We start from the raw sequence: 27,790 nt of genomic DNA, 5'->3' as shown, positions 1-27,790 counted from the left end.
GCATTGATCAACACGAATAAAAAAATAAGAACGTTTGTCAAGTTGTGCGTTTATTGAACTTTCTTATTGGACCATCAAATTCACATTAATTACTGAGTAAAATTAAAGCTGCATACAATCATATCCCTATTTATTGATTTTTACTTGGAATTACCTTAAAACTGATACATAAAATATTTAATTTACAAAATTAGTGTGTTTAAAAAATGTGAATGAAAACATATAGCATAAGCAAATTGTTAAAAAAAATAGCAATTGCTTTAAATAGTAAGCTATTCTATTATTGATTAATCTTCTATAAATGCAAATTCCTCTGAGTGAATGTTCTCTAGTTATACTAGAAAAAAATACTCAAGGTTACCGTGCACCTTCAGGGGTGTCTCGCGTGCAAGCGATGTAGCGCGTCCGGTTTAAACTGTAGATATCTAAACCCGTATATCAAATTAAAGCTTATAGGACTGGCTATCAGACTATATCAAAAATTGAAAAAAAAAAAAAAATTAATTGTTGAATTTTTCACGACTTCTAAATGCGAGCGCCCGAATCACCTTTTGAACGTTACATGTTAAAGCGAATTTTGTTTTTCGCTTATTTAATGTGTTCCTCCATTTCCGCGATTCTGGGGCCAAAGCGCTAAAAAAAAACCTGTCTCCGATTTACCATATTCAATTTCAATGAAAAGTTACAGAACATTTTTGAAATAGGATTAAAAAAATGTGCAGTGATTGTACAAAAATCGCTCTTGAAAAAAAAGTATTCAGAAATAAAAAAATTCGGAGACACGTTTTTGTTGTTTATATGTAAAACTAGCTGCTGTCAAAATTTGAGAGCAATCGAACAAATTCCCTTTGACTTGTAGCTCTTAAAAAGGTGATTCGGGCGCTCGTATTTAGAAGTCGTGAAAAATTCGAAAATTGTTTTTTTCAAATTTTTGGTATAATCTGATAGCCAGTCCTATAAGCTTTAATTTGATATAGGGGTTTAGATATCTACAGTTTAAACCGGACGCGCTACATCGCTTGCACGCGAGACACCCCTGAAGGTGCACGGTAACCTTAAAACATTAAAAATAATACTTATCTAGTCTAAGGGAAGACATACCATTAAGCGTTAGGGGTATTTCATTAACAAGCAATAGCTTTTTTAGTTGGTGATCATTTCCTTCACCCTCATCACCTTTATGTGTAATTCAGGTGTTCGGTACTGTGAGGAGAATCGCATCATTGAATAAAATCGCGCATTCTGATTGGTTAACGAAGCGAGGTATTTTAGCGTGGAATTGCGAGTTGAAAACGAGGCTAAGTGATATTATTAAAAACTGGATCATTGGATAATGCAATTCAAGACTTTTTATTGGCTCAGCCATTATGGTATATGAACCAATATACCATAATCTAATTTCTGTACATTGTTAAATCCGGTTTCTTCTCACAAAATAAAGTCGAGAAGATTTGTCTAATAGCTTGGGGGCGTTTTTTTAATAAAACAATTAAATCCGGTTTCTTCTCACAAAATAAAGTTGAGAAGATTTGTCTAATAGCTTGGGGGCGTTTTTTTAATAAAACAATTATTCCACTCGCGTTTGTTGGATATGAGATGATTATAGCCAACTCGGCGCTACGCGCCTCGTTGGCTATCTATCATCTCATATCCAACGCGCGCTCGTGGAATAATTGTTAATTGTTTCGCATCTACGTAAGCATAACAATTTTAAGTAATGCTCTTTCCATTTTTTCTCATTTTTATTCAGTTACGCGATTCAAGAAAAATCCATTACTTCACTCGTGAATTCCGCATTAAATTGCACTTGAAAACCGATATCGTACTCATCGCTTCGCGATTCGTGCGATATCGGTTTTCGCGTGCAATTTAATGCGGAACTTCCCTCGTCAAGTAATGAATTTTCCTATAGAATTTAGATGCTAAAGCCCCTCTTCGTTGTCAAAGGGTTATTAATCTCCCCTTTGTTTTCTTTTCCACCCTTCCATGAAAAAACTCCAATGCATGTTAACAAAGTTTAACTGATCCTTGCCTTCTACAAATTAGAAGACAAGCTATCAAAGAGGCTCTTCAACTTACAAGATACATTACTCAAGGAAATGAAAACATCACTGCTGTATACAGTGGTCCATGCAATAGTAATAATGGTTTTGGTCATTCTTTCACGGCATGTACTAAAACCAGGAACACCGGAACACCGGAACACCGGAACACCGGAACACCGGAACACCGGAACACCAGAACACCAGAACACCGGGACACCACGGAACACCGGAAAACCACGGAACATCGAATTTGACGGTGTAAAAAAATTTAATGTAGATGTAATTTGTTTACCCACGTGACACGAAAGAGTTTAGAAGCAGGCGCTAAATATATAGTTTCTTAATGTTTATCTTATTTCTTTGTGGTATAAATGAAAGTTGTTTTTGTTGTTGTTGTTGATGTTCTAGCTTTTAAAGAGATAATTAACTTTTTCCAATTACAAGCCCCTATTGTACTTACCGGAAGAACTCAGTTCAGCCATGTTGTCGATGTTCGCCTCGCACTTTGGGAGTTGACAGGATTCCTGGTCAGCTGTTGCTCAGTACAAAGGTAGAACCGCAATGCATAGTTTGATACTAATAGTTACATACTGGCTGGTTACAAGTTATCGACCTTTTTCATTTGGTCTTTGTTTACCCATTACAGACCGCGTGATATTCTCTGGAAAAAAAAATCTATTTGTATTCACACGACTATCTGAAAATTTCTCAAGACTATGATCACATAGGGGGCGCTGCAGTGGTGAAATGGCACTCGCCTCCACCCAATGTGACCCGGGTTCGCTTCCCGGACCCACCATCATTTGAAGGTAGAGTTTGTTGTTTGTTTTTCTCTAGGTTCTCCGGTTTTCCTCCCTCCACAAAAACCAACACTTCTAAATTCAATTTTGATGTCATACACATACACTTTATAACAAGCTCTAGGCTCTTTCGTTATACGTGGGTAAACAAATTACATTTACATTTTATTTTTTACACGATCTGTAATGGGAAAATAAAACAACACCGTCAAATTCAGTGTTCAGAGGTGTTTCGGCTGTTCTGGGGTTCTGTGATGTTCCGGGATGTTCCGGTGTTCCTGGTTTTAGTACATGCCCTCTTTCACTGATCCTTGCCTTCTAAAAATTAGAAAACAATCTATCAAAAAATCCCCTTTACAACTTAAAAGTGGCATTGCTCACGATAAACTAAGACATCACTGCTGTATACAGTGGTCCATTTTGCAGTAGTTATGGTGGTTTAGGTGACCCTTTCACTGATCCTTATAACACCTTCCAAAAATTAGAGGATGAGCTATCAAAAAATGCCTTTTCAAGTTAAAAGACACATTTTGCAAGGTGAATAAGACATCACTGCTGTACTTAGTAGTGCTCCGTGCAATAGTTATAGTGGTTTAGGTAATCCTTGAGGTTTTGAGGGAGGGGTAGAACTGGAATCTTGTCTCTAGGATGGCATGACAGCTGTTGCCTGATGAGACGACGGCAGCTTTCAAGAAGTTCGGGCGGAGTTTCTGGGGACAGAATTAAAACAGAATTGATAAATATATGGTAAAATAATACAGTAGGTCATATCAGAGTCTCAATGCAATCAGTTTAATGAAGCAGGCCAGCCCTAAATTTTTGCCAACACTGCCCATTGATTTGGTCCTGTTGTACTAAGATAATATAATATGTGTCTTTGTATGATTTACCCCAACTCTTCTGGATTGATTTCTTTAACTGAAGGAAGATTCTTAAAACTAAAGTTAATCTTCTTACTGTCTGCCATACAATTCATATGCTTTTAGTTTGGAGAATCTGGTATTGGATCAACTAATTAGCTTCCTGTTGATATTAAATTCTTCATTCTGGTCACTTGTCTGCTTGATATTGTATTGCTATTGTAAGGTGAAATTCTGTCTTGGTCACTCATAGGATTTAAAGAGTCAACACCTCGTCTTACATCCTTACCAGCTTCAAGAAGCATCTCTTTGCAGACTGCATTAGTAGTTAAGTCAACAGGTTTCTTACTCTGCTGGTCTCTCAGATAAACATTAGCTCCATACTCAAGGAGGAGAGCTGTACAGACCTCGTCTCCATTCATTGCAGTGGTGTGCAAGGGGGCTTGATGCCTTTTGATGGAATTTGGGTTTGCCCCAGCCTGAAGTAAAACTATCACGCATTCAACATGACCCCGCAGACAGGCAACATGCAGAGCTGTACCAAACTGGTTTTCATTTTTCTCCAGGTCTGCACCCTTTTCAATCAATATTTCCAAGCATGGGATGTGTCCATTTAAAGCTGCTTCGTGAAGGGGTGGAAATGTCACAGTCAGTGATGGGTTAACTTCAGCCCCACATTCTATCAAAAGACGAGTGCACATAACTGAGCCCTTGGCACAAGCAAAACACAATGGAGTACTTCCATCTATATTTCGTGCATCTGTCTGCCAAAAAAAGTAAAGAGAAGATAAGGGCCGTTCTATAATATTGCATTATATTGCACATCCTTTCTGCTCAAAATTTCACATGTAACTAACATGTACTCTTTTTCAAAAGCAACATGGTGACCTGTAATGATTTTCTCTTTCTTAGAATCGTGCAATGAATTTCTGGTAAAATTGAAGAACAGCTTCCCAAAATATCTCTTGGCTGACTGTTGGCGAACAAAACACAGAAACATAATGAAAATACGGGCTCAGGCAATTTTGTGAGTCTGAGAAAAAATTTGCTCATACTGCTAAATCTTGGTAACTAAACTCTTCCAATTTCAGTGGAATAAAATGTATATTAAACCAATCCTCAGTGTAGTAAAAGGAACAATTTTTACAAAACACAAATTTAGTAAGTACTCCAAAATAGAATGGTCACAATTTAATAGGAATTATCTGGGTATCTACAAGGCACTGCTGCCTCTTAAAAAGCAGGGAGCCCACCTTTGTTAATTCAAAATTTATGTCCCTATAAGATAAACAACCAAGGCATTTTACTGGCACAAGTTCATTGCAAACTCACGGTCATTTATCCAGACAGTCATCTATGTTTGATTTAGAGTTAGATTGGATGATGGGGGAGGGGGGAGAGGGCAGGAAAAGAGGAGTGATTTCTAGTGCCCCACCCCCTCCCCTCTCCTTCCTATTGACTGTCCCTCATCCCCTAGGTGTATTTGAGGGCTAATCTCATTTTATAATGAAAAATATTCACCTAGTTTCTGCATAGTTTTTAAGACATGTCTTACATGTATACAAAAAAATCAACTCAAACCATCTTCAATAAAGCAAAAAAAAAAAAAAAATACAAATGGAAGCCATGATCTTTTAAAGAGCTGGCACAGTTTAAAAATAACAAAAAGACATTTTTGAACCACCTTACAGTATCCCATCAATTTTATAATTTGGACACAGGCTATGCAAACTTACATCAGCTCCTTCAGCAATTAGTAAATTGACAGCCTCTGTATGACCATTCAGACAGGCCTCATGCAGAGGGGTCATGAGGTCAACTGTTCCTTGATTTACATAGGCCCCCTGAGAAATCAGCATCTTCATCATGTCCACATCTCCTTGTCTAGCCGCAATATGAAGAGCTGTTTGCTGATTAAGCCCACTTCCGTAGTTTATGGAGACTTCAAGACATGCCAACAAATTCTTGATATATTCTGGTGGATACCTGTTTTCTCGGATTATTTGCTTAAAAGCTTCACTTTTGTCCATGTTTTGAGACTTGTTTCTGTTAGACATAACAAATATCACACCAAAAAGGCTATTTATGATTTAGTACTGATCAGGGGGGAGTAGAAATACTCCTAGTTGCTTTATGCTACGGAAACCAGAGTTAAAGTGCACCTAAACCCAAAATGTTTTTTCGCTTAACGAAATAAGCTTATTTTTTGGACTATTTCTGTGCAAAAATTTTTTAATTTGCTCAAATCTTTAATTTTCTATGCCCAGTCAAAATACGGAAAATTGGCCGCCATCTTGCCCCACGACTGAGTTTAAACAAGAATGGCTCTAGCGGGTAATACATCTTATTCCAAAATAGCCACCATTGTATTATTCTTTTATACTTATGTTAATTGGCCCTCGATGCCTCGATCGCATCTTCAGAATTGAAAAGAATTTCTTGGTAGAATCGAGGCATCGAGGGCTAATTTACATGAACATAAAAGAATTATAAAGTCTCAGCCATTTTGGAATAAGGTGTATGTGACGTCAAATCGAGAACACGAAAGTCTGCATCTCACACATTTTCACTTGTTTGGGAAGATTGTCGTCGATATTGTCCGAAATATGCCGACTAGGTGTGTTGTATGAAGAATGTATGAAGCGCGATACCCTCTTGCAAATTTCGCACGTTGCTACATCCTTCCACAACACACTTAGTAGGCATATTTTCGGACAATTATCGACTACAACCTTCCCAAACAAGTGAAAATGTGTGAAATGCAGACTTTCGTGTTCTCGATTTGACGTCACATTACCCACTAGAGCCATTCCTCTTTAAACTCGGTCGTGGGGCAAGATGGCGGCCGATTTTCCGTATTTTGACTGGGCATAGAAAATTGAAGATTTGAGCAAATAAAAAAATTTTTGCACAGAAATACTCAAAAAAATAAGCTTACTTCGTTAAGCGAAAAAAATTTTTTGGGTGTAGGTGCACTTTAAGCACCAGCCTGATGGGCCACTTGGCTCATAAACAGACTTTTACAGATTTCTATAAGAATTTACATCAAAAAGTATTCCATATCATTCTTCTATTACACCAATTTACCTGACTATAGACCAATAAAAAGATATGGCATGGAAAGCAGAGAAAGGAGAAGGGCGCACTGAACACCACACTATTTACAGCCACATACTTAGATGCTACCTCTTCGAACAAACAGATTCTGTGTTACCGTGTCTTTTTATAGCACTTGACTGATCGCAGATGACATAAAACGTGGCAAACAAGGCGCACTGAGTGTGACAGTTCTTTTGTTCTCATCTCATTTTTGACGTCATCTGCGACCAATTACAGTACTGTAGGGAAAGAACTGAAGCAATGGAATCTATCTGCCAAAGAGTTAGAGAGTTGCTTCACAATGTGAGGTGGTACACAACAACCAAAATATAGGCTAAACTTCAGAATACCCGGCCACTCATTTACATGTCATTGAATAAGAATAGCATCTATTGTGTTATGCTTCATTCTTCAAAGCCTCCCGACACATGTAAATGATGTGGACGGGTATTCTGAATTTGCTCCAAAATATATACGAGGCAGTTATATTGTTAAGATTTGGATAACTAGAAGCTTAAAACTAAAACATTTAGATTGTTTGCTTTCGATTTACTTGTGTGGAGCTGATTCAAGCTTAGTATGACTCATCCAATGCATACAAGCGAAATCTTGAACTCAAAGCAAAGCGAGTTGCCTAATATTGTGTGGTTGTATACAAAATAAAATAAAAACATTAACCTGTCTTGTAATAAAATTTTGAAGGACTTGTAGATTTATGCACCTATTAATGTCTTGCCCCAATGGGGGAGCCCAGGCATACACGGCCTATTGACAAAATAACCTTGCCTGGGGGAGGGGTTGTAACCATTTATTGACACAGGGTTCACCCCAGGGTAGGGTCTATTAACCATTTTGTCAGAGGACTGGGAAAGAGAGAGTCGAGTTGGCATAAATCAAAATGGCGGCTTTCACGCCAACTACGTCAACAGAATTAAAAAAGGTAAGATTAAACTTACATACCTTCAGCTTGTTTATTTTCCATTTTTTAATAAATTAAACATGTTTCTTTCCTCCTTGTGAGGGGCCTATTGTCATTCTAATAAGGCCCTCCAGTGGGGCTCATTGACAATTTTTTTTCAAAGATGTCAATAGCCCCTGGGTATGCCCGGGCTCCCCCAGTTAGGGCAAGGCATTGATAGGTGCATTACACTATTCAATTGGATTATCCGCATTCGTGTAGCTGACTAGGGGTTCGCCCTCGTCGACATGCAACATAACACAAAAGGTCTTGAGTTCGTGAAATAGAGGAGAAATAGCGCAAAAAGGGTCACTTCAAGTGTTCCCTCTAAGACACTAGCTTTCGCACCCGTAGAATAACTATAATCTGAAAATGGATGTAACAATCTATGATAAATACGACATGAGTTGCAATTTTTTTGCCAAAGAAGAAATCAATGGCCGCTATGTCTCTCAAAACACTCCCTCGAAGCATGTTTTGGAATAAGAATAGTATGAGAAAACTTACTGCCCATGTGACTTCCTATGGATATCGTACTCGGTGATCGGCGATCGGTGACCGCGGGAAGAGGCCGGTAAAGGTATGTTTAAGGGAGCGAGAGTCCTTTCTAACAACAAGGCCTGGTTGTATACGCAGCTTTACAGTTCTCCTAGCGTGGGGGAGAGACTGGGGGAGAGAGTTTTGCAGTCAAAGAAAATAAAAAAATAACACGTCATTAGAAGTTATCATTTTTTTAAGGTTAGATTACAATTATTATGTTTAAGTATAAAATTTTACTTGCTCGAGTGACTCGAGAGAAGAGAAGAGATTCATTACTTCACCCTACCCCAGCCTATGTGCAGCCGTACTCTCCCCCGCCGAGAGGAAATGGGAGGGAGGGGGTACGGCTTCATTCACGCCTACCCTACCCCTGAGAGTAAGGATAAATTTTCATTCCCGCGCTTGTCCCGAAGTTCCATGTGAAACTTCGTGAGAAACGTTTATGTGAAGCTCACGAGGCTAGCTGGAAGATCGAACAAGAATGCACTGATTTCTTTTCGAAATGTAGGGTATTAACATTGTTTGAAAGTCATGAGGAGCATAGATAGGGAAAAGAAAACCCTTTTGCAATTATTTGAAGAAAATGCTTGCTCCGAAAGCGTTGAATTTGGACAACGATTCTGAACGAGCCGAAGACGGGTCGTTACCAGAAGTTTTGGAAGATGACATTTCGCTTGCTGAACGTTTAAATTTGCCACGAATTAGCGGTCAAAATACTGCAGGAAAGCAGCAGATACGATCCTCTTTTCAAAAGAAGGGTGGATTTGTTATCCCACGAAAGAAGAAGCAAGCGAATGGTATGATCTTTGAGCTTTAAGTTTTTCGATCAGTGGTGTGACTTTCAAACGTGTTAAAATTTCTCGCTCGCTTTTGTGCTAATGGTTCGCGTGTTAGTTTAGCGTAGAAACCTTTCAGGACTGAGTGAATTTGCAGTCCTTAAATACAGATATAGTTTGACATTGACCTTCCTCTTTTACAGAACTTCTTCAGCCTTCCAGTTTTGATACCAGAGAGGGGAAGGAGTTACTTCGGAATGTCGCGCAATCGTATCGAGATCCCGTAGCTGGCGCTACGCTTAAATTTGAAAAGCTCGAGCTTGTATTTAATGATCAGCTGTCCCGAGAGGTGAGTCATTTGGATTAGTGACCATTCCAAGTCCGAAGTAAGCTATGGATTTATTTAAACAACGTTCCACAGCATTCTTCTGAACATTCTTTGGGCCCTGTTTTAATCAACAGTACCAGGATAAAAAACAGTCCATGCGGAACGAATGGCGAAATTCTAAAGAACTTGAAGACAAATATGCTTTCTTCTACACTGTTGATCGCGAAGAGGTTTGAATAGCTAAACTTAATTATATTTAGTTTAAGTTGCAAGTTTTGCAAAATTAACCGAGTGTTTCGTTTTCATACACGTTTGCTTCAAGTGAAATTACGAATAGCGTAAGTGAAATGGTTTATTTTGGATCTACAGACTTATATTTTCGAAAGGAGACAAAATTTAACTGGAATGATTTCATAAATTCCTAACTTTAAGACACTTGCAGTTTGGATTTGAACAACTGATAATAAAATTCTTTAGACTTCCAATTCTAGGTAATGATAAGAATTGGAGAATAATGCTTGAAGATGACAATTTTTCTTTTACTACCCATCGCCTGTGAGAAAACTTTAGTTTGTGCTCTCAGTTGAACAGATTAGAGAAGAAGATTGCGAATTTGGGATTAACCAAATGGGTGTATTTGTCTAGTTTGATACATAAAAGAGCATAGCATTTTTCATCACACCTCAGCTGCTTCTGATAATTGTCTCGTTAATGAAGATTACAGTAATACGTGAGAAATCTGGTTTCCTTGTTTCTAAAATGGTATCGCACGGAAAGAAGTTTGATAATTAGATTTGATGGGTTGTAATTTATTAAGCTCGCAGTATTTCAATGTTGAGGGAAACAAGAATTTTGCTTGTTTCGTCCGACCTTGGCAGCAGCTGCTTGGTTTTGTGTTTTGCACAAAGATATAAAGGCGAATTAGAGGGCCGGATGGCTAGAAATAATTTTAGCCCTCTACCTCATAATATTTATTTGATGAAAAGAAAACAACTGCAAAACTAGTATTGTAACTTTGGAACTGATAGTTTAGGTAGTGATTATTAAAGTTCGGTCGATTGTTTTAACCAAGGATTAATGTCACTTTTCTGCATTAAGACACAACACTTGGCAAGCTGTGAAAGAAGTTATTCTTTGTACAAAATGAATGTTGTTAAGTGAACTACAGTTTGACAGGGAAATACTGTTTTATTCAAGTTTTGAGTAACCTACTTTTGTCTTGTTGTGTCAGGCAAGGAAAATTTGTGAAAATGGATTGGAGGTTGGTTCAACATCATTAACATGTTTGGGAGATCCATCAATGGGTAGGTACTTACGAATAATGCACTGACAATGTTATAATGGAGATGATATAAATCACTCTTTTGATTCTAAATAGTTAAACCTGATCGTGCAGCTTCTTTACATTTGATACTTCAGGTGTATATCTCAGCCGTCATGCTGACATCATATCCAGGAAACCTCTTGTTCAGGGTGCTCTGGGATATCTTATTATTTTCAAAGTCATCAAGGTTTGTGTGCAATCAAATTGTGTAGAGGAACTCATTGCTAATGAGAAATTCACCTTCAAGTGTTCTGCAATACACTGCAAGGTGAAATTCTCTGGGTATCACATATCTCCATTAACTAGAAGATTGGTGATGAAAACAACTTCAAAACTTGCTGCAAACACTGCTATTTTCTTTGTTTGAGAAACAGCAGGAAAGTATATATTTCTGAGCATTCATATCTTTCTTTTTTCCTTTTATCTTAAAGGGCAAGGTAAAACCAGTTACAGAACGGAATGCAACAACTGCTAGTGACCTACTTGAGCCAACACCAAACTTTGACTGCCATGTTTCGAGATCCCTTCAGAATCTTCAAGCAAACAGTCCCCTTAACCAGGTGTTTGAATACTCACAGGTGGGTTTGAAGTACATTATTTGTGCATTAGGGTTTCTTTTTACCCTATCACTCTCAGATCTTGTTAGAAATTCTCCTTACTGTCTGCCAAACAAATGTGTTGATGTTGGGAGAATATAGTATTGGATCAACTAATAATCCCCTTAGTGATATTTTTTTTTATTCTCATCACTTGTCTTCTTGATATCGCATTGATATTGTAAGGAGAAATACTGTTTTGGTCACTCGTGGAGTTTGAGGGTAAGTGTAGTAACTAAACTTGTCATATGACTGCATGGCCTTGTGTATGCTTTAATGAAAAACCTCTTAAAAAAAACTCCTACATTAGGGCTGTATACAGGGGCTTGAGTAGGTGTTGAATAAGCTGGTTGACATTTCACGATACGAAGAGCCTAAACAGAAAGCAAAAAAAGAAGGGAGAAAATGAAGGAGCAGTTGTCATATGATAAAATGCTTAGTGACTGAGTTAGAATGAGCTAGATGGGAAAATATTTACCTCTTGATCATGAGATATGGATGGAGGGCAGCAAGGTCTGTATATTCTGACCTAGAGCCAAATAATTTCCCACATGGCTGTAAACTGATGTTTTCTCTATTAATGCCTTGAGAAACTCATCACTTTATGGAATGTTTGTTTTCTTTTTTTAACAGTATTATTTCTATGAGTTTGCTGAGGAAGGTGATGACCTTCATGTAAAAAGGCCACGGCATTGTCTTCCTTACGCTGTTATCACTTTTTCCATGGGTGATTCATCTGGTCCTCATCAAGAATCTTCTATTGCACAGGTGAGGTGGAAGCAAAATGTAATGTTTGTCACCTTTTTAAAATCATATAATTTCTGATTTATGCATTTTTGTTAGGAGGAATTCTCAAGTTTAGACAACAGTGGTTTTTCATTGCCAGCAAAGGGTTTTGCAAGACGCGAGACAAGTAAGTTAAACTGTGATATTATATGTCTCCTCATTATTTTTAAAATGTGTTGGTATTTCAATATATCTCAAATTATTTTTCTTTTCTTTTGACACCCAAATTTTATCTCTGGCAACCACTTTATGATGTAAGTTTTCCAAATGGCAACTTTGAAAAAAGCTATGTGCTTGGAGAGCTATGATGGGCAGACATCCCAGCTCTCTGTGGGACACATTGGACCACCAATGTGGTGCCTAACCCAGGACACATTGGACCACCAATGTGGTGCCTAACCCCGGACACCTTGGACCACCAATGTGTTGCCTAACCTGGGACACATTGGACCACCAATGTGTCTCGGGTTTGATTCCCGGACCCGGGGTCATAAGTGGATTGAGTTTGTTGGTTCTCTACTCTGCTCCTAGAGGTTTTTCTCCAGGTACTCCAGTTTTCCCCTCTCCTCAAAAACCATCATTTGAATTTATTTAATTTAGAGTTTAATTAAATTTCCAAACGACCCCACAAACTGTTCAGCTTTAAACATTATCGTGTCTAAATAAAGGTGTTACTGTTATTATTATTATTATTATTATTATTATTATTATTATTATTATTACATGTACTCTATATCTTGTTCAAAATCCTGGTAATTCATTTGACACACTTAACAGGAAGAATTTACACTATAATGCACAGGTAATGTTTCGTGCTAAATGATGTAAATCTGTTATGGTCAGGAATTCCGGATAAGAGACGAAGAAGCAGCCATGTTGTTTGGATGGGAAAGATTACAAACAAAGACAGACTATTGGCTAATGCTCAGCTTGTTTGCCATTCTACGCAGAAAATCAAGCTTCCCTTTGAAATGTAAGTTAACTTTACTATGAAATAATTTGAATATATCAACAAAGTTGAAATGGTAAATTGGCCACCGTTACGATTATAAAAGCTGACGTTTCGAGTGTTAGCACTTCGTCAGAGCGAATAGAGGAATTGTGGGTCGTGTGTTCCCACCAATAACGTAGCTCCATTTTCTACCTTTAAAGTTGAAGTTCATTTATTTGTTTAAGCAGGTTGATTAGTTGGCAGCTGTAATAGCTGATGTGGACCTGCTGTCCTAACCCACCCATCCCACCCCAGGGGAGAACATCCATCACACAGTAATCTCGTGTGTGGGAAATTAACGTCTCCTGCCCCAACCCTGCAGGAGACGGGACCTCCATTTATTTGTCCCTATCCGAGAAGACTAGAATACCTAACCATTTCTTGATGTTATAGAAAGGTAGCAAATTCTTCTCAATTATTTTAAGACCTTGAGAGTTGGTCCGGCCGGGGCTCGAACCCTCGACCTCCTGCACTACAGTCCAGCGTTCTATCCATTGAGCTAACTGGGAGGCGGTGAAAGCACACGCAACTCACAATTTCTCTATTCGCTCCGACGAAGTGCTAACGCTTGAAACGTCAGCTTTTATAATCGTAACGGTGGCCAATTTACCATATCAACTTTGTTGTTATATTCAAATTATTTTGTTACCCCCACCGATGCAGCCCCAAACAGTTTCTTTAGAAACTATCAGCCTTTATGCATTTTTAATTTTACTATGATTGAGTGTGGATGAAGCAACTCTGATGTAAAGTCAGGGATGTGGTCTAGCAGTGCCCGGTGGCCCATGGTGGCTTACTTTTGCTCTTGGGCAACTTAGGAATCTTAGTTTTTCCATAAAAAGCATATGCTGGGCACCCTGGATTTCACAGTTTCAGAGCACTGGGCTCCCTTCCATTTTTCATAGAGCACAGTACTATTGAATGTAAACCACCTTTGGTGAGAGATCTTTTAATTGTTGGTAATTCAGTGTTGCAGTAACTATTGTTGACCTTTGGAAAGAAACAGTCAAATTTAATATGCACTCAATCAGTAAGATATTTCTGTAAGTTTCACACTATCTATTGTGGTTTTGAAACAGTTCACTTGTTGAAGTATGTGTTCTACATATTATTATGTTTTAAGATTGGCATATTTAACTATGTAAAATTTAATTTGGTAATATCAACTAGGTTGAAATTGTAAACTGGCCATCGTGAAGAGTTAAAAAGCTGATGTTTCGAGCGTTAGCCTTCGTCAGAGCGAATAGAGGAATTGTGGGTATGTGTGGGTTTATATGCAGAAAGTGGAGCTATGCTATTGGTGGGAACATGGCGACAAGAAAAACACAAATAAATTCGTAGAATGAAAAGCATTTGTTGATACCTGTGGGATTAAGAGTACTGATTTGAAAGATAAACTTTTGTTCAAGAGTTTTGCGGCTTTCCGAGATACCTAAATGTAAGGAAAGACCGCAGATTGCCATACGTTGCTTAGAATGATTAGGTAGATTAAAGTGTCTAGCGGCTGGCTTTGATACGTCCTTGTCATTCCTTTCTACGTCGTGAAGGTGTTCTTGGAATTGGTCACCTAGTTGTCTTCCTGTTTCGCCAGTGTATATCTTTGCAATAAGTGCAAGTTATGCAATAGATGACATTGACTGAGGTGCATGTGAAGTGATCAGTGATCTTAATGGATCATTTGGGTCCCTGTATTTTTTCAACGTTGCGAATGAAAGGACAAGTTTTACATCATGCATGAGCACATTCAAAAGTGCTTGGTTGATCATTAGTTTGTATCGAACTTCTGACCAAAAAATTGCCTATGTTTTTGTCACGTTTGAATGAAACGAGTGGAGGTTGCGAAAAGATAGTGCCAGTCTCTGGATCATTTTGAGGTAATTTAAAGTTTTTAAGAATAATGGATTTAATTGAGTGGTTGCAAGGGTGAAGTGTGAGAGTAAATGGAATGTGGTCAGAATTTTCCTTGTGTGGTGTTTGTAGTGCTGACTGTTGATCAATAAGTTGGGCGGGTTGGTGACCTGCTTGAACAACAGAAACAGGGTAGCCACATTTTTCAAAATAATTTGGATATATCAACAAAGTTGAAATGGTAAATTGGCCACCATAACGATTTCAAAAGCTGACGTTTCGAGCGTTAGCCCTTTGTCGGAGCTAAAAAATCAGTCATCACTACATACTACATCACTACACGCTACATCAAAAAAATCAGTCATCACTACATAAACAGCGAAGTCTTAGAAACTGAGAAAAGGAAATGGAATTCTTCACATGAGATGGATGTGAAGATGAATACAACAAGTAACTATGTGAATCTGTAGGTTTGATGGGAGCCATAATTTTGTGTAAATAGCTGGAAATATTTCTTGTCCTTTCATTCACAATGCTGAAAAAAATATCGGGACCCAAACGATCCATTAACATCACTGATCACTTCACGTGCACCTCAGCCAATGTCATCTATTGCATAACTTACACTTGTTGCAAAAAGATATACATCAGCGAAACAGGAAGATGACTGGGTGACCAATTCCAAGAACATCTTCGTGATGTAGAAAGGAATGACAAAGACGCATCAAAACCAGTTGCTAGACACTTTTATCTAACTAATCATTCTAAGCAACATATGGCAATCTGCAGTCTTTTATTAAGTGTAGGTAGCTTGGAAAGCTGCAAAATTCTTGAACAAAAGTTTATCTTTCAAATCAGCACTCTTAATCCCACAGGTATCAATGAACGCTTTTCATTCTACTAATTTATTCATGTTTTTCTCGTTGCCATGTTCCCACTAATAGCGTAGCTCCACTTTCTGCATACAAACCCACACATACCCACAATTCCTCCATTCGCTCTGACAAAGGGCTAACGCTTGAAATGTCAGCTTTTCAACTCTTCATGGTGGCCAATTTATAATTTCAACTTAGTTGATATTACCAAATTACCTTGTTACCCCAACCAGCACAGCACCACAGTTTCTTTAGAAACTTACCCCCTTTATGTAAAATTCACATCATTATGGATCTTTGGAAAAGGTTTCTCTCATTGTAAAGCGGTCCTTTATCAAGTTGTTATGCTGCTATCAACTCGTGTTCAGTTGTTACTAACATTTTGACTTTTAGTGGTGAGAAGATCGTCATGAAGGAGAAAATATCCTTTCAGCAGCTGAGGCCATTCTTGACTTTCCCACTTTTTCGTTCTGGTCCACCATCTGTGTCCAGAGTGTGCAAAGGTAATGTTTTTCAAGTTTTATTTGAATTTTGTCATTCTATGTGGCCTTATTCTCAAAAAGGAAACTTGTTTCATTTTAAAGAGGATCATTTTATCTGGTCTTCATTTCTTGGTATTATTAAGAACCTTGCCAGTTAGCCTCTTCATTCCATCTATAGCAAAGATGTATGACTCCAAAAAATTATAATGAAGTTTGTAGAAATTTTGAGTTAAGAGCACTTTACAACTGCATCACTTTATGGATATTTTGTACTCAGTATATCCAGGGGCTTCCACTTTAGGAGCAAGCCTCTCGAATATCACTGAAAATACAAGCAGAGGAGTGTTTTAGTGTTTATGTTTCAGTTGTTTTGGGTTGGCTTTTTTTGTTGTTGTTGTTGTTGTTGTTTTCAACTTTTGCTCTGACAAATAAATAAGTTGATATTTTCTCATAATTCAAACTATGAATTATCTTTTGTGTTTTTAGCATCTTTAGCAGGTGGGACAAGCTTTTTGCATTGTGATTTAGTCCCAATTGAAGATGATCATGGAAAACTTAGAAAACTTGTGAAGTTTTTCCAGGAAAAAAATTGGGTAAGCCACAGGATGAATTACAACTAATTATGGTTGTTATCTTTGACTGATGTTAGCTATTTTTGATCCTATCATTTGTTTAGTTGTGGTTGAAATTGTCATAGAGAAACACGTCCTAGAAAGCTGACCCCTCAATGGACACCACTGCTATGCATGTCTGATCCTGGTCACTAAATTTAAACCCCTCTAAAAAATAGGAAATATTTATACCTGTTACACCAATAGTTAGACAAAGCTCCTTTGCAAAAGGGAAACAATGGTCCTGGGTTATGCTGTTTGTTGATCAATTTATCAAATTGTAGTTGTGTTTAAAATATGGGAGAGAGGTGTTCATCTGTGTTGTCATTTGTTGTTAAATATTTCCACAATAAATGAGGTTCACCTTGTGTTAGGTCTTCTGATTTACATCAATTAACTGTGAAGTATTTCTGTTAAGGCTGGAATTGTCAAAAATCCAGATGCCAATAGAGTGATATTTCTAATTCCAACCTCTCAAATCACTTTGGACCTTGGTGAGTAATGATCCTATGGTCTTGTGGGTGTTTTTCCTGAAGTTTTCTTAACTTGTCTGACATGTTAAACAGGTTAGACAGGTTTTTGTATCTGTGTGAGGAGTATCACTTAACAATGTAACTTTCTCAACAGCTTTTTTCTTTATTTTTCCTTAACTCTTTAACTACTAATGATCTGATTGTTAATTCTTCCCCCTTGCTTCTACACAATTCCTTGCAAATAAATTGCAAGAATGTGGTGTTATATCAAGAGGACAACTTCTACCTGATAAGTTTAAGTATTCTCATTTCCTGTTTGCTGGACAATGTGTGGATATTATGGGGAAAGGTTACATGCTAATCACTTCTGGAACTTAAAGGGTTAAATCAGTGGCTTGATGCTGTTATCTTAGATATATCTATCACATTGTTACTAGGCAAAAGAATTACAAGGAGCTACTTTCTTTCCCTTTTCAGTGAGAGTGGTTTTAGACTTGGTGCTTGAAATTTTAGTCTTTTTTTGTGGCAATAGTGGATAACTATGAAAACAATTCCTAACCAAATCAATCATTTCCTAGGCATTACTACAGTAGATTCACCAGCAACACTTCATGTTCTCCTCTATTTGAAGAAACACAAAACTGGCAGAGGTAAGAGTGTCTCAGTGCCCAGATCGTACAGCTATGTAATTATACACTTGATTACAAAAATGAAACATCTGGATTAATGTTGTGTTTTAAGAGAGCCATGGTGATAGCAGAGACAACTAAGACAACACCCCTGAAGATTGAACATATAAATTATTTGTTGCCTCACCTTATTCAGGGAAGAAAACCCTTATTTGCATTTACTTTTAACACACTGATATTTCTTTTGGGATTTACAAAACTAATTTTGTCCGTGACCTCGTTATTAATTTTGATCGCCACACAATATTTGAAAATAGACATACCTCATGTAGCAACATATGAAAAGTGAGCACTCAATACCAGGTCCTTAATCCTTAAGGATAGTACAATAGAACAACAGCCCTCTCGATACAGACATAATTTTTGTTATTTCTTGGTGTACTTATTACGTCTAGTGATATTACAACTATTGTTATTTAGATAAGTTTGTAAACAGTTACTTGGGGCTGAATATCAATTGGGACATCATCCTGTTTCTTCCCCAGTTGCTGATGTTATTTTGTTACCGCAACAAATTCAATAAAGTTTATTTGTGCAATTTTTTTGCTCGTGGTGACACACTTTTGCATTTGCTTTTACTTCTTTGTGTAGAGAGCCTTGTTAGCATAACGACAAGTGGCTCAGTGACTGGAAACGATTTTGGAGAAGTCAAGACAGTGAGTCAAATTCAAAAGGAACTGAAAAGACATCTGAGTACAAAGGTTGATGGTAAGGAGAAGCTCATTGAAGCGAGACGGCACAGTTTAGATTCTACAAGACCATTAGCTGCCCTGGCATCCAGTAGCAAGGAAAGACAAGATATGTCGGAGTTTCTTTTATCTGATAAGGTGACAAATGAGCAAACAGTGAAATGGAAACGTGAAGTGGAAAGTTGGCTTAGCAGGCCACACCCTTTAGGAGGCATTGAGGGAGATTTTCAGAAGTCGACAATTCAGTCCTCTTTTGCTCCTGCTCATGTTCCCAATCCCAGAACAGCTCCAAATTTGCCTTTCCAGGCTGTACATGCAAGATTGAGTGGTAATAACGAGGAACAGAGACTGTTCTTTGGGAGACAAGATATGAATTTTAGAACTAGTGGGAATGTGGAACAGCACAGAGTGTTTTCTGGACAGCAAGACATCTCAATTAGAACAGCAAACACAGAGAAACAGAATTTAGCTCTTGGAAAGCAAGATCAACATGCGAGACATGAAGGAAATGTAGAGAAACAGCAGGTTCTTGGAGAGCACACTGATGACCTGAGAAAGGAAGACAAAGTAATACCTTCACCAGCACTTGTTGTGAGGAAAGAACAACACAGGGAAGATCCGAGATTGAGGATGAGGCATTCTGTTGATGATGATGATGATGAACCAGCCACATCAACCAGCAATGGTAGCCATGGTGTGCCTTATAATGCACAAGCATCACTGCAAGCGCAAGGAGTAAAACTGAATTCTACTTCAGTTCCATCTACATCATTAATAACAGCTACTAACCAACAGTCTAAGTATCAAGTCAATAGTGAATTTCTAAATGAGTTGTTGGTGAAGATGAAGTTTCCAGTATCCGAAGAATCGAAAAAGAATTATCAAGGGAATAGTGAGATTATAGGGAGTTTGTTGGAAAACATGAGATTACAGAAACCAGACAAATCAAGCCCAAAGTGTCAAGTGAACACTGAACTTCTAAAGGAGCTCTTGAACAAGATGAAATTACAAAAGCCAGAGGATTCATTGTCCACCATGATTGATGGCATTAGAAAAGTCTTTGACACAGTGAAAGATCAATCAAAGTCTCAGAGTATTAAACCGCAGTCACAAGATTCTGTGATGGGGGAAAAAACTGCTGATATGGCAGTTTCGTCAAGGATTGCTGAGAAGTCTGTGAAGAGAAGCCTTAGTAGGGTGGGTTCAACAGATGTGATAGGGGAAAGATCTCAAAAACATCAAGGTAGTGCATTAGTATTGTCTACACAGTCATCTGGAGAGCAAAACTTGAAAAGCATTGAGAAGAGGAAGGAAGAAAAACAGAAGAGGAAGGAAGAAAAACAGACACCTGTTGTAAGGCCTGAAAAAAAAGCTATGGAAGATTCTCAAGCAAAGGGGCTGAAACAGCCCAAAAACACTCCTAACAGTGCAGCAACACCCACTAGCAATAAGCCAGTTAAGGAGCAGACTGTACCAGAACTTTCTGAGGCCCCGCCTCCAGCGATTCCTTCTTGCGATACCCTGAGAAGACCACAATCAGATTCTGATGTACCACCCAAAAAACCCAAGTTGACACTGATTCTTAAGAAAAGAGACTCTAGAGAGGTTTCAGCACAATCATCCGGTGATGAACATGGTCAAACAATGGAACCTAAGCTTGCAAAACAGTCTCAAGGGACGGAGCAGAAGGAAAAAGCTGATATTCAAGCAGATAGAAAGTCGCCTGATTCACCTGTATCCATGGATTTGAGTCCCCAATGCACTACGCCATCAGGATCAGTTAGTCCTATAACTGTGGTATCCTCCAAAGGACGGTACCACTCTGTAGGAACTCCAGCAAGTACTCCTTCAACAGCTCCGACTGCTATAGTGTCGTCAAGTTTTCCATTTAATCCACCCCTTCCTCAAGGGCCTTTTAGGAGTCCATTGAGCATGGTACCATGCACAAGTCAGCCAAATCCACCATCAGTTCATTCTGCACCGTTTTCATCCCCCTTCCTACCCTCACCAATTATTAGCACAAGTGCTCCACCCGTACTTCAGAATCCATCAGTTTCATCAGCACCTCTTGGTGGAACTCTGCCCTTCGGTTCTGCTCCTCCACCACCACCTGGCTCGAAGTTTGTGCCATACTCTCCGGTCTCACCAGCACCTGTTTCTTCTTTAGCCACTACCATACCACCTCGGCCAGCACCTAGTGGCTCATCCTTTCCCCCTCCACCTCCACCTTCACATCCAACCATTCAGCACCGTGAGCAGCTGTGGACACCTCCTCTTCCACCCAATCAGAGATTTGGTTTCCCCACAAATATGCCACATCCACCAGGCATTGCACCAATTTCTCCATCTGAGGTACCACGGTGGCCTGCAAACACCCCTCACCCAAGGCCTGTTCTTCCACCACCATGTCTTCCACCAACAGGTGGTAGACCCCATCATGTTTTCCCCCCAAGTGTACCATTTCCAGGCCCAGTGCCAGAGATACCTGCTGTGTCACGCCCGAGAGTAGGATTTCCACAAATGCCGGTTCAGGGGTTCAATGTTCCTCCTTTGCCTCATACTGGGCCAGGACACCCTCATCTAGGTAGTGTTCCTGCAGCCCTGCAAATGATGCCTGTGCACCACATGTATGCTGCAGGGCCTTCAGTGCCTCAGTTTCCACTACGACAACAAGGTCCTATTGGATTTTGGGTTGCTCCAATTAAAACTGCTTCTGCCTCAAGTGGAGGCGCTAAAGGCTACGTGAACATAATGCCTTCCCAATCTACAGAACAAAGGTATTCAAAGGAGTTAACACCAACAATAACCAGAAAGGATGCAGACCCTCAAAAAGGTGAGACAAGAAAAGAAAACAACAAACATCTTGGTTTTGCAAAGGTGAAGAAAGATGCTGAAGAGAGACAAAAGGAGAACGATGCAGATGGTGTCAGAACGATGGACAAGGTACAGAAATCAAGCACTCAAACGGGGGACCAACCTGATGCTGTGACAAGCATGTCAGAGATGACAGTTGTTGGCCCTTCAAAAGAGAATAGACAGATAACAGCTAGCGAAAGAGACAAGAAAGAAACGCCTACGAAGGTAAACGTGACTGTCATCAGGCCAACTAAGGAGTCTATGGATAGGGTGGAGCAGTGTAGCAGGGAGACAAAAATAGTAGACACCAAGGCTGTAGAAACAGCAGAGAAACCCTCGGAATCAGCAGTTAAAATGGCATCAACGAATGAAGTAGAAACCCAGGGCTTAGAAGTATCAGGGTTTGACAAAATGTCCGTAAGAGAGCGTAATGAATCACCCAGTAAACGTTCGCCAACTCGCGAGTCTATTTACAACGAAAATCAAAATGTGGGTGAAACAGAAAGGGAAGGATACAGTGATATTTCAGGAAACCTTGACGATGTGGGTTTCGCAAAGGATGACAATGCTGACGATGGGCCAAAAGAAAAAAGCACTGAAGCTAAGGACCCTTGTCTTACTGATGCCAATGAGTCTCAAATTTCAGCCTCTCAACTCTCAACAGAACCCTCAGGTGTTCAAACTGATAGACAAGGAGACATAGCATTCTCTGGAAGAAGTGCAGACGTTTTGGACAGTAAACCGTCTAGTGTTTTAACCGCCACACTATATCAAACTGACGCAGAATACAAGGAATCCAAAAACTATAGATCAGAACCTCCTAAAAATATTGATAAACACAGTGATGTATCAATCTCTGGAAACAGTGCAAAGCTTTTAGACATCAACCATTCTTTGTGTTTGCCTACCATACCCTACCAAACTGAAGCAGAGCGAAAGGGATCTAAAGCGGTCAGTAAGATCTATGATATTCTTCGGCGGAATGCTCAGGAGTCCAGATCTGGTACAGAAGAGGTGGAAGGGGAAGAGATGGAAGGAGAAGTGGGAGAGGAAGTGGAAGGGGAGATGGAAGAGGAGATGGAAGAGGAAGTGGAAGGGGAGATGGAAGAGGAAGTGGAGGGGGATTTGGAAGAGGAAGAGGAAGGAGAGTTGGAAGAGGAAGTGGAAGGGGTGCAAGAAGAGGTGCAAGAGGAAGTAGAAGAGGAGTTAGAGGATGTTACTGACTATAATAACCCTGATGATCCAGATCTCAGTGTCGTGGATGACGAGCTGTATGTTCACGAAGAAGGTGAGTACAAAATGAGGTTATGTATATGTGCACGATCCTTCGCAGTAAAGCACTATTTGAGCAATAGTGAAAATCAGACCTGAAAAAAATTTCAGGCCTGTACGGGATTCGAACCACTGACCTCTGCGATACTAGTGCAGCGCTCTACCAATTGAGCTAACAAGCCAACTGGGAGCAGGCCATCAAATTAATTCGACATAAACCCGTAGATGATAAATCAAACAACAGAGGTCAGTGGTTCGAATCCCGTACAGGCCTGAAATTTTTTTCAGGTCTGATTTTCATTATTGCTCAAATAGTGCTTTATTGCGAAGGATCGTGCTCTTATACGTCTCATAACCGCAGTTCACACATATGTTTCATATGTTTGTTGTTAAATGAGGTTATATAGTTGGGCAGGCGAAAAGACTAACCAAATAGACGACTGTTATCATAACCTACGGCATTGCTTACATTATTCTCTAATATTTGAGATTGTATTTATTTTCATGAGAGATTTGTTTGACTTGAAGGTTTCACAGAAGAGAATAAGCTGATATTTAGTGGAGAGGAGAGCTCCCCCAGTAAAAGGACCGTCCACATAGAGAGTGGCTTACGTGTTGTGCAGCTACTTGACTTAGGATCTTTTGAGACAGCCACTGAGAGGGAGAGAGACAACGAAGAGTCTTCAATCCTCAATGCTAACGAGTCTGCAGCACATGCTGGCAATAGTTTACCATCGCACAAAACAGCACAAGAAACTGTGCCTAAAGGGGAGAGTGAATACGAAGATGTCAGTGATATATCTGATGAAGGAACTCCTGAAAGGGACCTTCCTGGTAAAAAAAATTAAAAATCTAAGTTAATGTTTAATTTTGACATTACTTTCTGCAAAGTGGAAAGAGCTCATTAATTTGATTGCTATTACTGCTCCCAATCTCATGGATAGTCGTCGGTTCAAAGGGAAAGTAACAAGATTTGAACCTTTCTTCTCTACTCTCCCTTCAATTCGTTGTCATTATTTCATCTTCAACATGTAAAAATGTCAGACACAACTCGTTACTTAAGTTTCTTTGTTCGGTGTAGACAGAGTGGTCACGCACGGGAACCAGGCCATTCCCTTCCACCACCCAGGGGTAAAAGTGTAAGGAGACATAAAACAATGTGTAAGAGTGGGGTTGGGGAGGGGACTGCCTCCAATAGGCTTGTATTCCGACCAGTAGAGCAGAAACTGGGAACAAACTTTAGCCGATATTGGCCATCCAGCTTTGAAGACCTAACCTTGACTTTGAGGCAGGTTAACGTGAAAATCACGTCAGTGTGCTTGGAGTGTGACAAATTCGAAAAACTGGTGAATTATTCGTTTTCTTTGTTTTGTCTGCAGAGTATGGATCTGTTGATATTGAATTAGAACAGCGATGGTCATCGAAGGCAACTCGCAGCACTGACATTCAAGCATCAACTAGTGTACCACCCCAAACACCTGAAGAACTGATGAAACCTAAACTAGATGTGGTACGAAATGAAGCAGATAGTTCCAGCGCCAACACTGAACGACCCAAAACGCTGAAAAGGTACGTGACGGTTCCAGCACAAAAAAGAAAGCGATGGAAAAGTTCAAGCGAAGATTATGACTCAACTGAGGTATTCGCTCTGACAAAGAGAGGCAAGAAGAGCGCTGGACATGATAGGAAAAGCCGTAGGGCATCCCCTGGCTCCCACAGGAATGGTTCTCACAGAGATAGGCAGTTGATCGACGAGCCATACAGGCTATCAAAGGAGCGCGTATCTAGAGTGTCGAGACCTGAACTGCCTCCACGAATTGTGAGCGATTTCAAGGATGGATTGAAGATCACCATTTTACAAGGTAAAGGAATATAGATTTTACAAGGTAGTACGCTGTAGGTAAGCATACTGCAGTGCTCGAAATAAAAAAAAAAAATCCAGGTCGTCCCAATTTCAAAAGCCGGGCAGCCGAAGCTGTGAATTTGGTTGCCCTGATGAATCCTTGGTTGCCCTGTAGAAAAACCCACACATTTAAGTGCACTACTCAAAAAACATCCATTTTTACGCCGTGAAGAGCTTGAGATGTAATCACATTGCGGTCAAGCTTGAACTAATCTAGTGTGCGGCAGTGGTTTTCGCGGAAGTCTGGGTTTAAGTTGTGGCATATTCAAAATGGCGTCTTTGATCTTGATCGCTTCCAGACAAGAAACTTTGTATTTGTCTCTTACATTTTCGTACCTGGCAATGTTTTATAAATTTTACAGATATCCAAAACACAGGAAAACGCTTAGCTGAGGCAAATTATTATTAACTTCACACTACCAGACATTGACAAAAGCAAACCGTCACGTAGGTCAGGTGCTGTTTATGGTTAATTTATTTTCTATTTTTGGCTGGGTTGTCCGTTGTTTTTTCCCCGGACAACCAGCCTCTTAATTTTACTAAAAATTGGTTGCCCGGTAAACTTTTTGGTCGTCTCGGACGACCGCTAATTTCGAGCACTGATACTGTGGTACAACAAGACAGGCAAGGAAACGTCAAGCAGAGGAAACAATTCAATTGTTCTTCCATTTCCAGTCGTCAGGTGAAGATAGTGTTCTTGTTTGTAAACACAAGAAATTCGCTTTGAGAATTTGAGAATTGTTTTAATCAAACCGAAATACAAAACTTTTAGAATCCTTTGTCATTTTTGAAAATCAAATATTACGTTTATCGAAACTAGAATTGGTGTCCTTTTCCCTCTCTTTTACTTTGTATGTGAGTATAACCTTTTTTTTTTTAGTTCGTGACGAGCTCAGAATTACTGGGAATGAATTAATGTGGATTCTTTTACTTCTTTTTTAATCTCTTGAGATGACTCCTTGTGAAATAAATCGTACAGATAGGAAGATGTCAAGTTATCAAATTTTAAATCTGGCCTGTCTACATTCCATAAAAATACTATTAAAAAGGTTATACACTCTATAGAATTAGCCAAGTGTTAAAAAATTCTTCTGTTTAGATCCCTCAAAGATGGAAAAAGAAGAGGAGGAAGTAGATCTGCATGAAACAGAAGAAGCTGAGAAAGTGAGTTGCATTCGGAAGAAAAAGAATAGGCTTCTTCCGAGTTCTCGCGGTTCAATGACCTGCTGTCGAAATTACGGCGCGAGAACCTTCTTTTACGGCCATTACTAAGCTGAGTGCCTCTTTCCCACCAATAATTTTTCACTCTCCCACATTAAATTTCGATAAATTTCGCTCATTTTTACCACCACGGCCCTTTATTCTTTATAGCGATGAGAGCGACTTCGTACTTAGCCTCGTTCCCGCGCAGTAATTTCGGCATCAGATCACTGAACCGCGAGAACTCGTGCTTAGATAACTTTTGTCATGTGATCAAATTTCATCCAATCCAAATCTGTCACTCCTTTAAAACGACATAACTGGTAATTAAGATAAACATTCCTGACATTGCACTAGTCTAGAAAACCTCAAAGCCAGGTTGCAAGTGACGTCTAATCCTCATCTTTCCTTACTAACAAAGAAACGACCACTAACTGACATGGAGTACAGTGACCTTGAAGACATAAGTCCAGGTGGGCTCAGCTCTGATATTGACAGCTGCCCAACTACTCCAGACACACCTGAAACCGCAACTCCAGCCATGGACTTCACTCACCCAAGTCTAGGATTCTGGGCTGCACCACTGAAATCAAATGACGCTTCCAAACCAGCTGGAACGGTTGTTAGCGATGAACACCCCGTGTCTGACTTAGAAATATTGTCCCCAACTTTACCTCCATCGTCATACCTTGAAGAGCACCCTCTTGTAGAGGTGGAACAAAGCCAAGTGCCATATGCTTTTGGAGAGGAAAAGATTCAGGATGGTGTTGTTCAAGAACCGTGCATATCACGATCATCTTGGTCAGGTTAGTGTGTCAGGGTGATAGTATTGTCCAGCTATACAAATAGTTTAACAATAGCTAAGACTCGATAGTAGTCAGTAGTAGCGCAGGGAAGGTGCCGTAAATTGAAGGTAGCCGCAGACCAGAGGTCACCATGGAAGCCAAGCGATAGCCTTCCTCCAGGCCTCTGTCAACTCCACACCGACAGTCTGGTTTCTGGAATGACTACTCGCCTCAAAATATGGGAGGAAGAGTGAGAGAGAGAGGAAGACAAAGGAAGTAAACAAGCAAATCAAATTGAGAAACCGCACCTTGAAATGCTCCTGCAGATCACCTGGAAGCCCCCTCATCACATTGGTGAAAATGATGCATTGACTTGTTTTGAAACCTTGCCTAAATGACACGTACATGTAGCCTCTTTGAATGATATTATATCATTCGACTTCTGAAGAAAGTGCTCATAAGTGGTGTTATTAACCAACTGTGCTTCGTAGAAGACAAATAACGACCAAAACGAGCACAAATATCTCGCGGTATCAGTGTTCTAGCTAAGAAAATGGCCTGCCGGTTAAGGGAGCCATTCAGCCGGCGGTGTCCAGTCGTTTGCAACATCTTGTCTGCGGGGCTACCAAGCTTTGAGTTTACAAAATGGCGACCCGAAACAGAGAGAGACACCACAGATCAGTTAAGAACAGTGAATTCAAAGCAACACTTTATTTCACCTTTCATAATTCTGCAGCTTAGTTGTAGGTCGGTATTTATTTTCACCTTTTGTTTTCAAACGGCAAGGTGTTTTTTTTTTCCCCTCCGAAACTGTTAAAAAAAAATCAAGACTCGTCTGTCGAGCGATTACTAACGAAAATTCAGCCGGCGACTGCCTCTTTCTCAGCCGGCAACTGCCTCTTTCTCAGCCGGCGAATTTCGCCGGCTGCTGGCGCCTAACGACAACCCTGGGTATTTGTACTTCAAAGAACCGGCAAGGCAGGTTTTCTCGCATCGCGTATGTG

The 27,790-nt window shown here is 39.6% G+C and overlaps 2 protein-coding genes across 5 annotated transcripts in view; one reads left to right on the top strand and one right to left on the bottom strand.

Annotated features, from left to right (window-relative positions):
* Window positions 1-33: 33 nt before the first annotated feature.
* On the bottom strand, window positions 34-8,403 carry LOC111326650 (uncharacterized). The gene is made up of 4 exons (XM_022930699.2): window positions 8,270-8,403; window positions 5,442-5,751; window positions 3,995-4,469; window positions 34-3,555 (listed from the first exon to the last, which is right to left on the bottom strand). The coding sequence occupies exons 2-4, from the start codon at window positions 5,733-5,735 to the stop codon at window positions 3,407-3,409; spliced, it is 918 nt and encodes a 305-aa protein (XP_022786434.1). The 5' UTR covers window positions 5,736-5,751; window positions 8,270-8,403; the 3' UTR covers window positions 34-3,406.
* A 325-nt stretch (window positions 8,404-8,728) lies between these two features.
* Window positions 8,729-27,790, top strand: part of LOC111327928 (uncharacterized) — a 32,502-nt gene continuing 13,440 nt past the window's right edge. For 2 of the 4 annotated variants that reach the window (XR_015991988.1, XR_015991989.1), the window contains exons 1-18: window positions 8,729-9,099; window positions 9,282-9,427; window positions 9,541-9,636; window positions 10,638-10,710; window positions 10,826-10,917; window positions 11,162-11,308; window positions 11,960-12,094; window positions 12,170-12,239; window positions 12,956-13,085; window positions 16,220-16,329; window positions 16,795-16,901; window positions 17,338-17,413; window positions 17,971-18,042; window positions 18,673-22,914; window positions 23,427-23,732; window positions 24,278-24,760; window positions 25,901-25,965; window positions 26,423-26,807. Coding sequence is in view for 2 of the 4 variants with exons in the window: in XM_088734176.1 (XP_088590302.1) it covers window positions 8,886-9,099; window positions 9,282-9,427; window positions 9,541-9,636; window positions 10,638-10,710; window positions 10,826-10,917; window positions 11,162-11,308; window positions 11,960-12,094; window positions 12,170-12,239; window positions 12,956-13,085; window positions 16,220-16,329; window positions 16,795-16,901; window positions 17,338-17,413; window positions 17,971-18,042; window positions 18,673-22,914; window positions 23,427-23,732; window positions 24,278-24,760; window positions 25,901-25,965; window positions 26,423-26,807 (6,949 nt within the window). In the remaining 2 variants the exon portion in view is untranslated. The remainder of the gene's footprint in view (window positions 9,100-9,281; window positions 9,428-9,540; window positions 9,637-10,637; window positions 10,711-10,825; window positions 10,918-11,161; window positions 11,309-11,959; window positions 12,095-12,169; window positions 12,240-12,955; window positions 13,086-16,219; window positions 16,330-16,794; window positions 16,902-17,337; window positions 17,414-17,970; window positions 18,043-18,672; window positions 22,915-23,426; window positions 23,733-24,277; window positions 24,761-25,900; window positions 25,966-26,422; window positions 26,808-27,790) is intronic. The other 2 variants (XM_088734176.1, XM_022930598.2) reach the window with 2 other exon arrangements.

Source organism: Stylophora pistillata, chromosome 9 (genome assembly GCF_964205215.1).
Source record: "Stylophora pistillata chromosome 9, jaStyPist1.2, whole genome shotgun sequence".
Taxonomy (NCBI): Eukaryota; Metazoa; Cnidaria; class Anthozoa; order Scleractinia; family Pocilloporidae; genus Stylophora; species Stylophora pistillata.
The sequence above is the reverse complement of the archived record's forward strand: the minus strand, read 5'-3'. Positions and strand labels throughout refer to the sequence as shown.